This window comes from Phyllobates terribilis, unplaced genomic scaffold (assembly GCF_046119375.1).
Source record: "Phyllobates terribilis strain yellow unplaced genomic scaffold, ASM4611937v1 Scaffold_2__4_contigs__length_985480577, whole genome shotgun sequence".
Lineage (NCBI taxonomy): Eukaryota > Metazoa > Chordata > Amphibia > Anura > Dendrobatidae > Phyllobates > Phyllobates terribilis.
This window is the reverse complement of record NW_027362762.1, coordinates 165,818,326-165,832,576: the sequence shown is the minus strand read 5'-3', so window position 1 is coordinate 165,832,576 and position 14,251 is coordinate 165,818,326. Positions and strand designations below refer to the sequence as shown.

Sequence of the window (14,251 nt, the reverse complement as noted above, 5' to 3'; positions counted from 1 at the left end):
TATGATGTTGGAAATCGAGAGTTGCTGGCTATTAAACTCTCGTTTGAATATTGGCGTCATTTTTTGGAAGGCGCTAGATTTCCTATTCAGGTTTTTTCAGATCATAAGAATTTGATCTATCTGGATGCTGCCAAGCGCTTGAATGCCCGTCAAGCTAGGTGGGCACTTTTTTTTTCTCGGTTTCATTTTTCTGTTACCTATATCCCTGGTACTAAGAATGTTAAAGCCGATGCTTTATCTCGCAGCTTCTCTCCTACGGTCGGTGCCGAGGAGGAGGAGAGCATTTTACAGAAAGGAGTTGTGGTGGCGGCATTGGACTCCGTTTTGGAGAATGGGATTCTGAAAGCTCAAGATGATGCCCTATCTAACACTCCCCATGGGAGGTTGTTCGTGCCTAGAGCCTTTAGGAGAGATTTGTTTGTGGAGTGTCATGAGTCTCGGTTGGCAGGTCATCCAGGAATTTCGGAGACTAAGAGACTTATCAGTCGCAGTTTTTGTTGGCCTGGATGGCAGAAGGAAGTCATCAAGTGGGTGCGTCAATGTACAGTGTGTGCTAGGTCAAAAGCTTCACATACTCCTGCTGCGGGGTTGCTTTGCCCTCTGGAGGTTCCTAGTGTGCCTTGGACGCATCTCACATTGGATTTTATTACTGATCTTCCTGTGTCCGAGGGTTTTACTGTCATCTGGGTGGTCGTGGACTGTTTTAGTAAGATGTGTCATTTGGTTCCATTCATTAAGTTGCCCTGCGCCAAGACACTCGCTAAGGCGTTTGTTAAGGAGATTGTCAAGCTGCATGACGTTCCCACGGATATTGTTTCTGATAGAGGACCTCAGTTTGTGGCTCTCTTTTGGCGTGCTTTTTGTGACAGGTTGGGAGTCCATTTGTCATTTTCATCTGGGTATCATCCTGAGTCTAATGGACAGACTGAAAGAAAGAACCAGGATGTTGAACAGTTTTTGCGTTGCTTTGTGGCGGACAATCAAGAGGTGTGGTCTGAGATTCTGCCTCTTGCACAATTTGCTCTTAACAATCATACATCCTCGTCTGCTGGGTGTTCTTCTTTTTTTTGTTGTACTGGGAGACATCTGACTTTTGGTTCGTTCTCCAAATTGGGGTCAGCGGTAACGGAGGAGGAAAAACTTTTCCGGTGATTTGGAGAGAGTTTGGACTAAAGGACATTGCAACCTTCAAGAGGCTAACAAGAAGTCCAATAAGTATTTTGACAGGAAACGTAAGGAGGTTTTGTTTACTGTGGGTAACATGGTTTGGTTGTCCTCAAAGAACCTGCGGTTGAGGATTCCCTATAAGAAACTGGGTCCTAAGTTTGTGGGTCCATTTAAAGTGCTTCAGGTTGTTAACCCGTCTGCGGTTAGGTTGGATGTCCCTACTTCCTGGAAGATTAATCCTGTGTTTCATGTTTCCTTGTTGAAAAAGGCTGATGTATCAGATAGGGATTCTACTGTCACAGTTCCTCCTGTGGTGGAAGACGGCGAATATGAAATTTCTCGTATCTTGAATTCTAGATGGCATAGAGGGAGATTACAGTATCTTGTCTCCTGGAAGGGTTTCGGTCCCGAAGATAACTCCTGGGTAAGGGCGGATGATGTCTCTGCTCCTAGGCTTGTTAGAGCTTTCCACAGGAGGTTTCCGTATAGGCCTGGTCCTGGAGGATCCAGAGGATCCTCATAAAAGAGGGGATACTGTTAGAACCCTCCTGTTTGTTTTTTTTCCATCTTGTGTTTTGCGGTCACCTGACCACCTGCCTTTATATTCCAGCTCCGCCCTTTTGGCTGTGCTGGACTTCAGTGTTGTTTGACTATTTTTCTAGCCAGGTGCTTCGGTGCCTATCTCTGTCAGTTTGCTTAGTCCTTCTGGGACCTCTATTACTTTTTTGTCAGTTTGTCTTTTTGTGTTCTGCAACAACTTCTCTGTTTAGGAGGTGTCCCTTTTTTGTTCCAGTCCTTAGTTCTTTTAGGGACCCCTCCCCTTTTGCTATAGGTCTTTGTTCAGACTAGCCGAGGACAAAGGCGAGTCTGTTTGCTAGGAACAGGCTGCCCGCTACATCGTAGGGATTCAGCTTAGTCTTACTGTAGGGACAGTTTTCCCCTTTCTTTCCTTAGTACTTGTTGCAGATCATAACAACTGAACCACTAGGTTGAGCGCATGGACCAGGCATGGTACGTGTGCGAGCTTGCCTATCTTAGAGCCGCCACCAGGTTCCGGCCATTGTCACACACGACCATGCCTGGCTGTAGGTTCAGAGGTGACAACCACAGATCTACCTACTCTTTTACAGCTGTCAACAACTCTGCAGTGGTGTTCGGTTTGTCACCTAAGCATATTAGCTTCAGCGCAGCCTGTTGCCGCTTGGCTGAGGCAGTGCTTCCAGCTTCTGACTGATGTGGTCATTTCAGAGATGGTGTTATGATCTGCAGCATGAACTAAGGAAAGAAAAGGGAAAGCTGTCCCTACAGTAAGACTAAGCTGAATCCCTACGATGTAGCAGGCTACCTGTTCCTAGCGAACAGACCCACCTTAGTCCTCGGCTAGTCTGAACGAAGACCTATAGCATAAAGGGAGGGGTCCCTAAAAGAACTAAGGACTGGGACAAAAAAATGGAATACCTCCTAAACAGAGAAGTTGTTGCAGAACACAAAAAAACAAACTGAGAAAAAGGTACTAGAGGTCCCAGAAGAACAAGCGAACTGACAGAGAAAGGCACAGAAGCACCTGGCTAGAGAAACAGTCAAACACTGAAGTCCAGCACAGCCAAAAGGGCAGAGCTGGAATATAAAGGCAGATGGTCACGTGACCGCAAAACACAAGATGGAAAAAACAAACAGGAGGGTTCTAACAGATGGAGGCCGAGGAAGAGGTGCAGGAGCTATAGAATGTAGGGGCAACCCTGATTGACCCAGGACCCACAATCCTCTGCATCAGAAGGACGTGTTCCGTCCCAGGGTCCGACTGGGTCCCGGCTTCCACTCTATCAACCCAGTGTCCCGTCAGCGAGATGTACCGTCGCTGGCCACAAGCACTTGTCAATGTGTCCGTGGTTAGCTGGACCTTCCCAGTAACTGCGTTGTTGAGAGAAAGGGTAATGTTCTGTGACACGTTCTTGTATAAGGCGGGGACGGCACACTGGGAGAAATAGTGGCGGCTGGGGACCGAGTACCGAGAGACGGCCGCTGCCATCAGGTTGCAGAAAGATTCCATCTCCACGAACCTAAAAGGCAACATTTCAAGTGCAAGCATTCGAAAAATGTGGGAGTTTAGAAGTGTGGCCTCTGGGCCTTGGATGCGTATTTGCACTTGCGTTCAAAGAACTGGGGTAGGGACAACTAAATGCTGTGCTGGGGGAAGGGCATGGACTTGGTTGTTGATGGTGGTGGTTAAGAGTGTCTAATGACAGGTCCAGGGCAGGAGGCATCTTCGCCTGCACCATGGACAGGCGATTGGCATGCACGCACAACAGCGGAACAGGCAATGGTGTCACCCACAGACACTGTTTCTGGACCCTGGGGTTCGGCCCAACTAGTCGGGTGCTTTGCTGTCATGTGCCTGAGCATGCTGGTGGTGGTGGTCAGGCTGGTAGTTTTGCTGCCCCTGCTGATGATAGCATGGCAGAGGTTGCAAATGACCTTTTTGGGGTTATCTGGGCAGTCTTTAAAAAAGAGCCAGACTTTGGAAGACCTAACAGTTGGACTGGCAACTTGCCTCAAGTTGGTGTTCCAGGGAACAGTTGCCCGCCTTGTGTCTGTGGCCACCCCACTGCTTGTTCCTGCCTATTGTGATCCTACGCCTCACTCCCCCTCTGTGCTGCTGTCCTTGCTATGCATGTCACCTTGCCAGGTTGGGTCAGTGACTTCATCGTCCACCACCTCGTCTTCCATGTACGCACCCTGGGCCTCCTCCTGATGGCAATTGTGTCTTATCATCATCATCCATTTCTTGCGACAGTAATTGCACTTTCCCACCGTTGCCTTTGTGTGACCGTGGCTGCTCAAATATTTGGGTATCACTACATGCGATCTCCTCTTGCCCCACTTGAAGCGGGTGGGGCAAGAGGCCCGAATCTATAAATGGAAAAGTGAACAGCTCTTCCAAGTGTGGGATCACTTGTCCTCGGGCACTCGGCATGGTGGGAGGAAGGAGGATCAGCTACTGAGACTGGACTGTGTGGAAGACAGGGTGGTGGTGGTGGCAATCTGACTGGAAGCATTATCTGCTATCAAACCAACAACCTTTTCACACTGCTCTGGCTTCAAGAGTGGTGTTCCGCAGCCCCCTAGTAATTGGGACAGTAAGGTAGTTCAACATGATGTGGGTTTTTGTTGTGGTCCCTCAGCAGGCACAGTTTCATCTTGCCCATGGCCTTGGCCTCTGCGTGTACCATCACCATCACGTCCACTTCGCGTTCCCTTGCCATGTGCCTTGCCCATTTTAAATGGAGTATAATATTTGGCACGCTCCACTAAATGTCTGTATTATTATCGCCATAATATGGGATCACGTGTGATGACCACGGTTTTAGGCAATGGCCTATTAGTGTGATATTGGTCAGCGACCAAGTGTGAATAGCTTTGAACAACATACAACTGCCAGACTTTAAATGGAGTGTAATATCTGGCACACTCCCAAAAAATTCTATATTATTACCGCAGCAATATGTGATCATGTGTGATGACCACGGTTTTAGGCAATGGCCTTGTAGTGTGGTATTGGTCAGCGACTAAGTGTGAATAGGTTTAACAACACACAGCTGGCAGACTTGAAATGGGGTGTAATATGTGGCACACTCCCAAAAAATTCTGGATTATTAGTGCCAATATCTGATCTGTCTTACCATGATTTTAGGCAGTGGCGTTAGAGATATGGTATTGGTCAGCGACAAAGTGTGAATAGGTTCAACAACACACAACTGTTTGACTTTAACTGGAGCATAATATTTGTCACGCCCCAAAAAATGTGACGATTATTACCGCAGTAATATCTTATCACGTCTGATGGCCATGGTTTTAGGCAGTGGCCTATTAGTATGATATTGGTCAGCAACCAAGTGTGAATAGGTTGAACAACACACAACTGGCTGACTTTAACTGGAGTGTAATATTTGGCACGCTCCAAAAACTGTCACAATTATTATGGCAGTAGTAGTAGTAGTAATTCTAGTGCTAAGCAATCATCCCTTCCATGAAATGGTAGGTTGTGAGTGATTGTCTCATCGGTATTTTGCACCTCTGTTGCCGCCATCTTTATTATTTGGGCTTGCTGCATCCTGGTAGTGCACTAGTTCTGAGTTCTGGCAGGTAAACACTCTTGCCTTTTTTGCTGTGTTTTTTTCTTGAATCTTGGGGGAATATTAATTCTTCTTATTGTGGCTTTGCTTTGAATTCAGTAATATGGGATCACGTCTAATGATGGACAAGTTTCTCTGCTTCCACAATACAGCAATGCGAATAAAAAATAAATAAAATCTGTCTGTATTCTGCTAACAAGCAAATGGAGCAGTAAAATGGTGTGGTGTATTGCTTTTTAAGCAAATAATCAGAATTAAGACCAAAAAAAATAGCCCTGATATCTAGGGCTATGGATATCTGTAACAGCAGTAGACAGAACATGCAATGGACCCTATTCTTCTGTATAGAGTGTACACAAACTCTTCCTGCCTAACTCCTGCTATCAACAGTAATATATGCCGCTGGATTAGTCCTTAGAAGGACTCTTAGTTCAGATGGATATATATCTTGCTATGGAATACCTCTACCTAACTAATAAACCGCCAATTCCTCACTCAGCAGCACCTCTCCCTACTCTGCCTGTTTCCAGGGTAGACTGTGATGAGCATAGCGGCACCAGGTTTTCTATAGACCCAAGGACTCTATGCGCCCAGCCAGTCACTGTAATGCCACAACCAACATGACTACAGCATTACAGTGAGTGGCAGGCAATCCCCACATGTTTATTTGCTGTCTAAAGAGCACCAAACATGTGTGGCGGGGACCGGAGCTCCTGCCCGAGTAACCCGGAAGTACTCGAGCAATGAGATGCTCGGGCGAGTACCGAGCAGTTGCGAGCACGCTCGCTCATCACTAATCATGATGACTAAGTTTGGGTCCAGGTCTTATGCTGGAATTTTCACTAGTGCAGCATACTGCTTCTTCTAAAGCCTGTGCCTCGGCTTCTGCTGCTGCCGCTTCCTTGTCCACAGCAAGTTTTGGAAGGTTGGCTTCTAGATGTGCTTTCTCCTTCTTTAATTTCAACTCCTTTTCAGTTAAGGCAGCTCTCACTTTGGCAACTTCTGCCTTCGCCCTGGCAGTGGCAATTGTGGTGCTGCTCGCAGACTTCTTTGAAGCTGTTGAGCTTACATGGTAGCGAGTGGTGTAATCTTCAGATCCTCTATCTCACATTGTGTATGTATGCGGGTTAGCTGCTCATTGATAGAAACCAGTGTCTGTGCTTTAATCCCGTTCTGTAGTAGTTGTTTTACTATTCTGACACCCTCACTCTGTTCAGGGAGAATGAGCTGACAGAAACTCTTTCCTATCGATGCATTGAGCTAGACATAGGGGGTCCTTTATAACTTTTACTGATAGGATCAGTGTAAAACTACAAGAAAAATGAAAATACTCAGTACAAAGTATATAGCATATCTGAGATATATAGCATTACGTATGGTACAGGACGCACACAATGTAATTACATCACATGCCGAATAGCTGAGATAGCTATAAAGGCATAAGAGACTGTGCAATAAGGCATCATGAAGAACAGAGCAGCTGCAACAGACAATACGGTGAGTGCTAATGTAACATCCCTGTCGGCATGCTGGCATGGCTTACCATCTCCCACCATGCAAGACCGCCAACTTACCTACCAGTCCAGGCTGCACACTATGCTTCTCTACCTGCTGTGTGCTTGTCTTTTGTCTGCTGGCTTAGGGAGGCGGCGCTGGCACTTCCTGATTCTTAAAGTTACAGTGTGCGCAGTCCTAATGTGTCCCCAGCCTATTGCTGTGAGTCACTGGATACTTAAACCTCCTCCACCCAGTGGAAGGTGCCTGAGCAACACTTTCTTTCAGTGTGTTCTGTGCAACTGTGAGTTGCTAGGTCCTGTCCTGAATCTTGTCTGTTTTCGCCACCCTGGGGGCTGAGTACCCAGGCCCGTTACCTGTATCTCGTTCCAGTGTCAGTTCCTGTCTGAACTGTGTCCCAGCCCGTTACCTGTTTGTCTCTATGTCTGATCCTTCCCTTTTTCTGCAGTGTCTGAACCATTACCTAACTCCTACTCATTGTCTCTGTACTTCTGTTTGTGAGTTTTGTGTCCACTCGCTACTTCATAGCAAGTACCTTGTGTATCTGTTTCTGCTTGTCCTGTTTCCCTGCCTCCGTATCTACCTCCTGTGTTCTAGCTATCTTCCGGTGTTTCCCTGTCTGTTCCATGTGAACAGAGCCCTGTCCTGTCTGCCCGCACCTGCGGCTCTACTCTGCCCTGCTCCGCTTGTCCTCCGCACCTGCGGCTCTGCTCTGCTCCGCTTGTCCTCCACACCTGCAGCTCTGCTCTGCTCCGCTTGTCCTCTGCACCTGCGGCTCTGCTCTGCTCCACTTGTCCTCAGCACCTGCGGCTCTGCTCTGCTCCGCTTGTCCTCCGTACCTGCAGCTCTGCTCTGCTCCGCTTTTCTTCCACACCTGCGGCTCTGCTCTGCTCCGCTTGTCCTCTGCACCTGCGGCTTTGTTCTGCTCCGCTTGTCCTGCGCACCTTCTGCTCCGCTTGTCCTCCACACCTGCGGCTCTGCTCTGCTCCGCTTGTCCTCCGCACCTGCGGCTCTGCGCTGCTCTGCTTGTCCTCCGCACCTGCGGCTCTGCTCTGCTCCGCTTGTCCTCCGCACCTGCGGCTCTGCTCTGCTTGTCCTCTGCACCTGCGGCTCTGCTCCGCTTGTCCTCCGCACCTGCGGCTCTGCTCTGCTTGTCCTCTGCACCTGCGGCTCTGCTCCGCTTGTCCTCCGCACCTGCGGCTCTGCTCTGCTCCGCTTGTCCTCCGCACCTGCGGCTCTGCTCTGCTCCGCTTGTCCTCTGCACCTGCGGCTCTGCTCCGCTTGTCCTCCGCACCTGCGGCTCTGCTCTGCTCCGCTTGTCCTCCGCACCTGCGGCTCTGCTCTGCTCTGCTTGTCCTCTGCACCTGCGGCTCTGCTCCGCTTGTCCTCCGCACCTGCGGCTCTGCTCTGCTCCGCTTGTCCTCCGCACCTGCGGCTCTGCTCTGCTCCGCTTGTCCTCTGCACCTGCGGCTTTGTTCTGCTCCGCTTGTCCTGCGCACCTTCTGCTCCGCTTGTCCTCCACACCTGCGGCTCTGCTCTGCTCCGCTTGTCCTCCGCACCTGCGGCTCTGCGCTGCTCTGCTTGTCCTCCGCACCTGCGGCTCTGCTCTGCTCCGCTTGTCCTCCGCACCTGCGGCTCTGCTCTGCTTGTCCTCTGCACCTGCGGCTCTGCTCCGCTTGTCCTCCGCACCTGCGGCTCTGCTCTGCTTGTCCTCTGCACCTGCGGCTCTGCTCCGCTTGTCCTCCGCACCTGCGGCTCTGCTCTGCTCCGCTTGTCCTCCGCACCTGCGGCTCTGCTCTGCTCCGCTTGTCCTCCGCACCTGCGGCTCTGCTCCACTTGTCCTCCGAACCTGTGGCTCTGCTCTGCTCCACTTGTCCTCCGCATCTGCGGCTCTGCTCTGCTTGTCCTCCGCACCTGCGGCTCTGTTTCTGTATCCCAGTCTGTACTGGTCCCTATCCAGCCTGTTTACCTACCTGCCAGTACCTGCCTGTCTGTATTCCAGCCGTGCCTGCCAGTACCCGTCTGTCTGCATACCAGTTATGCCTGCCAGTACCCGCCTGTCTGCATACCAGCCAAACCTGCCCATTCCTGCATTCCCCGGTGTGGGTCAACAGCTGTGACCGGGGTCTGACCTGGAGCAGCTGCCGTGTGTTCGTGGTCGGATCTGGCGAGGCCCCTAGTCATGCCCCTCCAGGCACTCCTCAGTTCGTGGCCCAGTGGGACCACTAACCACACTCACGCCAAACAGTCCGGGCATGAGCGTAACAGCTAACGAGTGAACATAATAACTCAACGACTGTGCTATGTTGAGGTAAACAACCAAAACGACTGAAAATCTAGAGAGAGACAATCAGCATGTCAGTTTCCAAGGGGTCAAGATGGCAGCTGCAAAAAGGAAGGGGTGTGGCTAGTGAAGAGGCTGATGGGAAACTTCAAAGGCCTAAGGAGCAAAAGTTAGACTGCACAGGTAACAAATGAGGCTGAAATAAACAGACCGCAATGAGAGAACAAGTCAACAGATGGCGCTGCTGATTAAATTATCACAAAACACTAAATTCAATGCATGTAAATAACATAATACACGTAGTTGACACTATTTGGATCAAAAGAGCATAAAAGCCACCCCATCCCACCACGACAAGTTTTAATTCCTTCTACTATATACATATGGGGTGTTCCATGTTTTGGGCTGCACATCTTGTCTATATAGCTTTCCAGAGGCAGGTGTAAAACAGTCCGGTCCTGGTCACATATTCTGAGATCCCTTTATTGCTTGGATAATACAGTAGTGCAGTGGATAATCCCAGCCTATCAGTGTAAGGGCTCATTCAGACGAGTGATTTATACACATCTTTGCTGTCTCTGTAAAAATAGCATAACAAGCTAGAGGCAGAACTCCACCCTCCTCCTGTCTACATGACAAAATTAGCATAGAAGGCAGATGCAAAAGCTGGAGATCCATTGGGGATGTTCTTCCATTCTATACAGACGTTATTGCAATCACTGAAGTGGCATTGAAACTGATGTTGAAAGAACTCTAACACATGATCCGACAGCATTGTGACTATGAGCGGTATTATCTCTCTTACATTCTTATACCTCTGGGTGACATTGACCCTATGAATTGCAGCCTCGGTAGTTGGCTTCCAATGACAGTACTCTTGGAGGTGCATCAACCTCAGTCCTGTACAGTACTGTCCTGTTCTTTAAATATAAAATGCTTTGATACAAGAATAGTATATAGTGATATATGACACTAGGATAGTTACATAATCCCTGATTTGTTTTGAATATATTGTGTCATACAAAGTCCAAATGTTTACAATGTTATATTTACTACTAACATTTGGGACAAGCATCAATATCTGTGAACGGATTATTACAATATGTGACTCAAGGGTCAAAGTGCAGCTTAGTGTTGGTGATCCTCTTTAAAGGAGTGGATACGTGTTCCTGACTAAGGATAAGTGGACGTGATTATGCACTGTTACATATTCTCTATTCACACATTATACAGAAAATGACAGATTTCCAGGGATTTAGGTTTGTTTAATGGATTAAAGAAGAGTGTTGTGATTAAGCTGTAAACTCTAGTTCCATTACTGTACTTTATAGAATAAAAGACAAAAGATTCCCGAGTATTCTGTATGTTTAATATATTAAAAAAATTGAGTTAAACTTGTCTTCCATTAATCACTACATTACAGAAAATTGAATAATCTAATGCTTTGATTCTATTTCCTCTATTATGGTAACAGATTGTATCTCTGATTTACTTCAAAAGTGCTTTAAGGGGGTTTCCAAAACTGATGACTAGAGTTGAGTATCCAAATTTGATTTGGACAGAATTACTAAATTTGGGGGGATGATTGGAGGTGAGATTCTATTCACATCGAATAAATTTAGCGCAAATTGAATCCACCGAGAAGGGATTAAAAAAGGTCATGCTCACCTGTCTTTGGCCCGCTCCATACCTGTTTCTGTACTGCTGCCATCAGCTCAATCCCCTCATTGGCCCTCTTAGGTCTTCTCCTCCCTCTGGGTGTGTCACTGCTGACTGGACCCAGATGGTGTTCTCAATGACGAATATTAAGGACCTATCCACAGATACTGCACTGCACATTGTACACAGCTGTTCCAGTTTCTGTGTGCTGTGACCCCACAAAATTGGCACAGCTCTATACATTATGCAATTGGTATCTGTGGCACTTTACCGAGTGAGAGCTGCAGTACCATTCAGGGCCACAATACAATGTAAGGACCTGTGCTAAGTCTGGTGCATAATGGTCTCTTCAATCAACTGACCAATGGAAGTGCCGGGGGTCAGACCCCCACTGCACTAATATTTTCGAATACTCCAAAGTATAGGTCATTAACATAAAAGTTCTGGAAAATCCCTTGAACATGTTAATTTGGTCTCATATCTATTATGCTGAGCTTGGAATAAAAATATATAGTAATAGTACTTCAAACAACTTGGATAGCACATGGGAAAATAGAAAAAGCTACCTTTTTAACCATATATGCTGGAATGCTATCTGGTTTTGGACATGGATACAGTAGATTAGATAGATAGATAGATAGATAGATAGATAGATAGATAGATAGATAGATAGATATATTGCTTACATTTAGGTCTCCAATATTTATGTCAATCTCGTTCTGTTTCTTGCAGTCATCATGGAGTCCAGGCTGTCTGTCAGAAGACTGTCCCTTTGGCCAAGGTGTCAATGTCAACTCAGATGTTGGACTGAGCTCCCAGATATGTGAGTTCTGCCATGCAGTATTTCCAGCTGGAGCAGCGACTGAGGGAGAATTTCTTGGACATCTTACTGGACACATGGAAAGTTCGTCATTAGACCATTCACAAAGAGCAGGACAAAAGTCCTGAAGTTGATCATGTAGCAGAAATATTTTTTATCCAATCATTAAAAATTGTTATGTTGTTAGAGAACAGAATCCATATTGAGTATGTGGTATCCATTTTGTTGTGTAACTTCTGTGTAATCATCAAATACAGGTGCTTCTCACAAAATTTTAATATAGTCAAAAAGTTAATTTATTTCAGTTCTTCAATACAAAAAGTGAAACTCAAATATTATATAGAGCCATTACAAACAGAGTGATCTATTTCAAGTGTTTATTTCTGTTAATGTTGATGATTATGGCTTACAGCCAATGAAAACACAAAAGTCATTATCTCAGTAAATTAGAATACTTTATAACAACAGCTTGAGAAATGTTTTTAAAATCCAAAATGTTGGCCTACTGAAAAGTATGCTAAGTAAATGCACTCAATATTTGGTCGGGCCTCCTTTTGGATCTATTGCTGCATCAATGCGGCGTGGCATGGAGACGATCAGCCTGTGGCACTGCTGAGGTGTTATGGAAACCCAGGTTGCTTTGATAGCAGCCTTCAGCTCGTCTGCATTGTTGGGTCTGGTGTCTCTCATCTTCCTCTTGACAATACCCCTATAGATTCTCTATGAGGTAAAGGTCAGACGAGTTTGCTGGCCAATCAAGCACAGTGATACTGTTGTTTTTAAACCAGGTATTGGTACTTTTGGCATGGTGGACAGATGCCAAGTTCTGCTGGAGAATGAAATTTCCATCTCCAAAAAGTTTGTCGGCAGAGGGAAGCATGAAGTGCTCTAAAATTTCCTGGTAGACGGCGGCGCTAACTTTTGTCTTGTTAAAACACAGTGGACCTACACCAGCAGATGACATGGCACCCCAAACCATCACTGATTGTGGAAACTTCACACTAGAACTCAAGTAGCTTGGATTGTGGCCTCTCCACTCTTCCTCCAGACTCTGGGACCTTGATTTCCAAATGAAATGCAAAATTTACTTTCATTTGAAAACAACACCTTGGACCACTGAGCAACAGTCCAGGTCTTTTTCTCTTTGGCTCAGGTAAGACGCTTCTTGCGTTGTCTATTGGTCTTGAGTGGCTTGACACAAGGAATGCAACACTTGTAGCCCATGTCCTGGATACGTCTGTGTGTGGTGGCTTTTGAAGCAATGACTCCAGCAGCAGTCCACTCTTTGTGAATCTCCCCCAAATTTTTGAATGGCCTTTTCTTAACAATACTTTCAAGGCTGTGGTTATCCCGATTGCTTGTGCACCTATTTCTTCCACACTTTTTCCTTCCACTCAACTTTCCATTAATATGCTTGGATGCAACACTTTGTGAACAGCCAGCTTCTTTAGCAATGACCTTTTGTGGCTTACCCTCCTTGTGGAGTATGTCAATGACTGCCTTCTGGACATCTGTCAAGTCAGCTGTCTTCCCCATGATTGTGGAACCTACTGAAACAGACTAAGGGGCCTTTTTAAACGCTTCGGAAGCCTTTGCAGGTGTTTTTTGTTAATTATTCTAATTTACTGAGATAATGACTTTTGTGTTTTCATTGGCTGTAAGCCATAATCATCAACATTAACAGAAATAAACACTTGAAATAGATCACTCTGTAATGACTCTATATAATATATGAGTTTCACTTTTTGAATTGAAGAACTGAAAAAAATAAACTTTTTGATGATATTCTAATTTTGTGAGAATCACCTGTATCATCGATGGGAGGGGAATTTTCACATTTGTAAAAAGTTCCTATTGGCTCATAGTTCACAAGGAACTTTTCCTTTATCTGTGACACTATTTAAAGTGCCTATGTGATGGGTAAGAACTGTATGGGTGTCTTCAAAAACATCCAGCAGCTAGAGGGGTTAACAAGTTGCAGTTGGGGGGAGTGGTCAGACCTGCCCCAGAAAGACTGGAAAAAGTCAGTTTTGGTTTGGAGAGTGAGCTGGAAAGATGCAAACGTCTACGACGGGCTGATGGAGGTACTGAGCTTCTCTGACTGTGATTTTCAGTTAGTTGCTAACGGTGACTACTCAAGAAGGAAAGTGAAAGCGGGAGCTAACTGTTGTAAAACAGAAAAAGGAGTAAATACCATCACCGAGGGTAGGATTCATTCTTCTGTTCTTACCTCCCCCCTCCCACTTCACTGCAAAAAAGGTAAGGTGTGACACTGAATATAAATACTGCTGTGGGTGAAGCAAACTGAGTTGTAAAGTGATCATCTTAATTGTACTGGAAACCAGTTGCTGAATAGACTGATTTTGTGTGCTGGATTTAAACTTGAATTAAACAACTCTGATCAACTGCTATCTGGAACTCTGTCATCGCTGTGTGTGCCTGGAGGCTGATATACCTAATGACTGTGGAAGCTCTGAATAATTGTCGCCCTGAGTAACATTTCCCCCAGGATTTCAAAGAATTGATGTTTATTCGTACTGCCTCTATATACCGCATAGGCATACATGCAACATTGGTGGCCCATACGGGGAATCCTGTGAGGGAATTAGAGTGTAGAGAGAAGGGGCACAGTGATTGCAAGACATAGCAGCACAGCACTTTAACTCAACTCTG

At 46.3% G+C, this 14,251-nt stretch overlaps 1 protein-coding gene across 2 annotated transcripts in view; it reads left to right on the top strand.

Moving 5' to 3' along the window:
- LOC141250735 (TRAF family member-associated NF-kappa-B activator-like) overlaps positions 1–11,855 on the top strand; it is a 30,565-nt gene extending 18,710 nt beyond the window's left edge. For both annotated transcript variants that reach the window (XM_073670071.1, XM_073670076.1), the window contains one exon: positions 11,491–11,855. In XM_073670071.1, the coding sequence (XP_073526172.1) occupies positions 11,491–11,706 (216 nt within the window). In that variant the 3' untranslated portion in view covers positions 11,707–11,855. The remainder of the gene's footprint in view (positions 1–11,490) is intronic.
- The last annotated feature ends 2,396 nt before the right edge of the window (positions 11,856–14,251 follow it).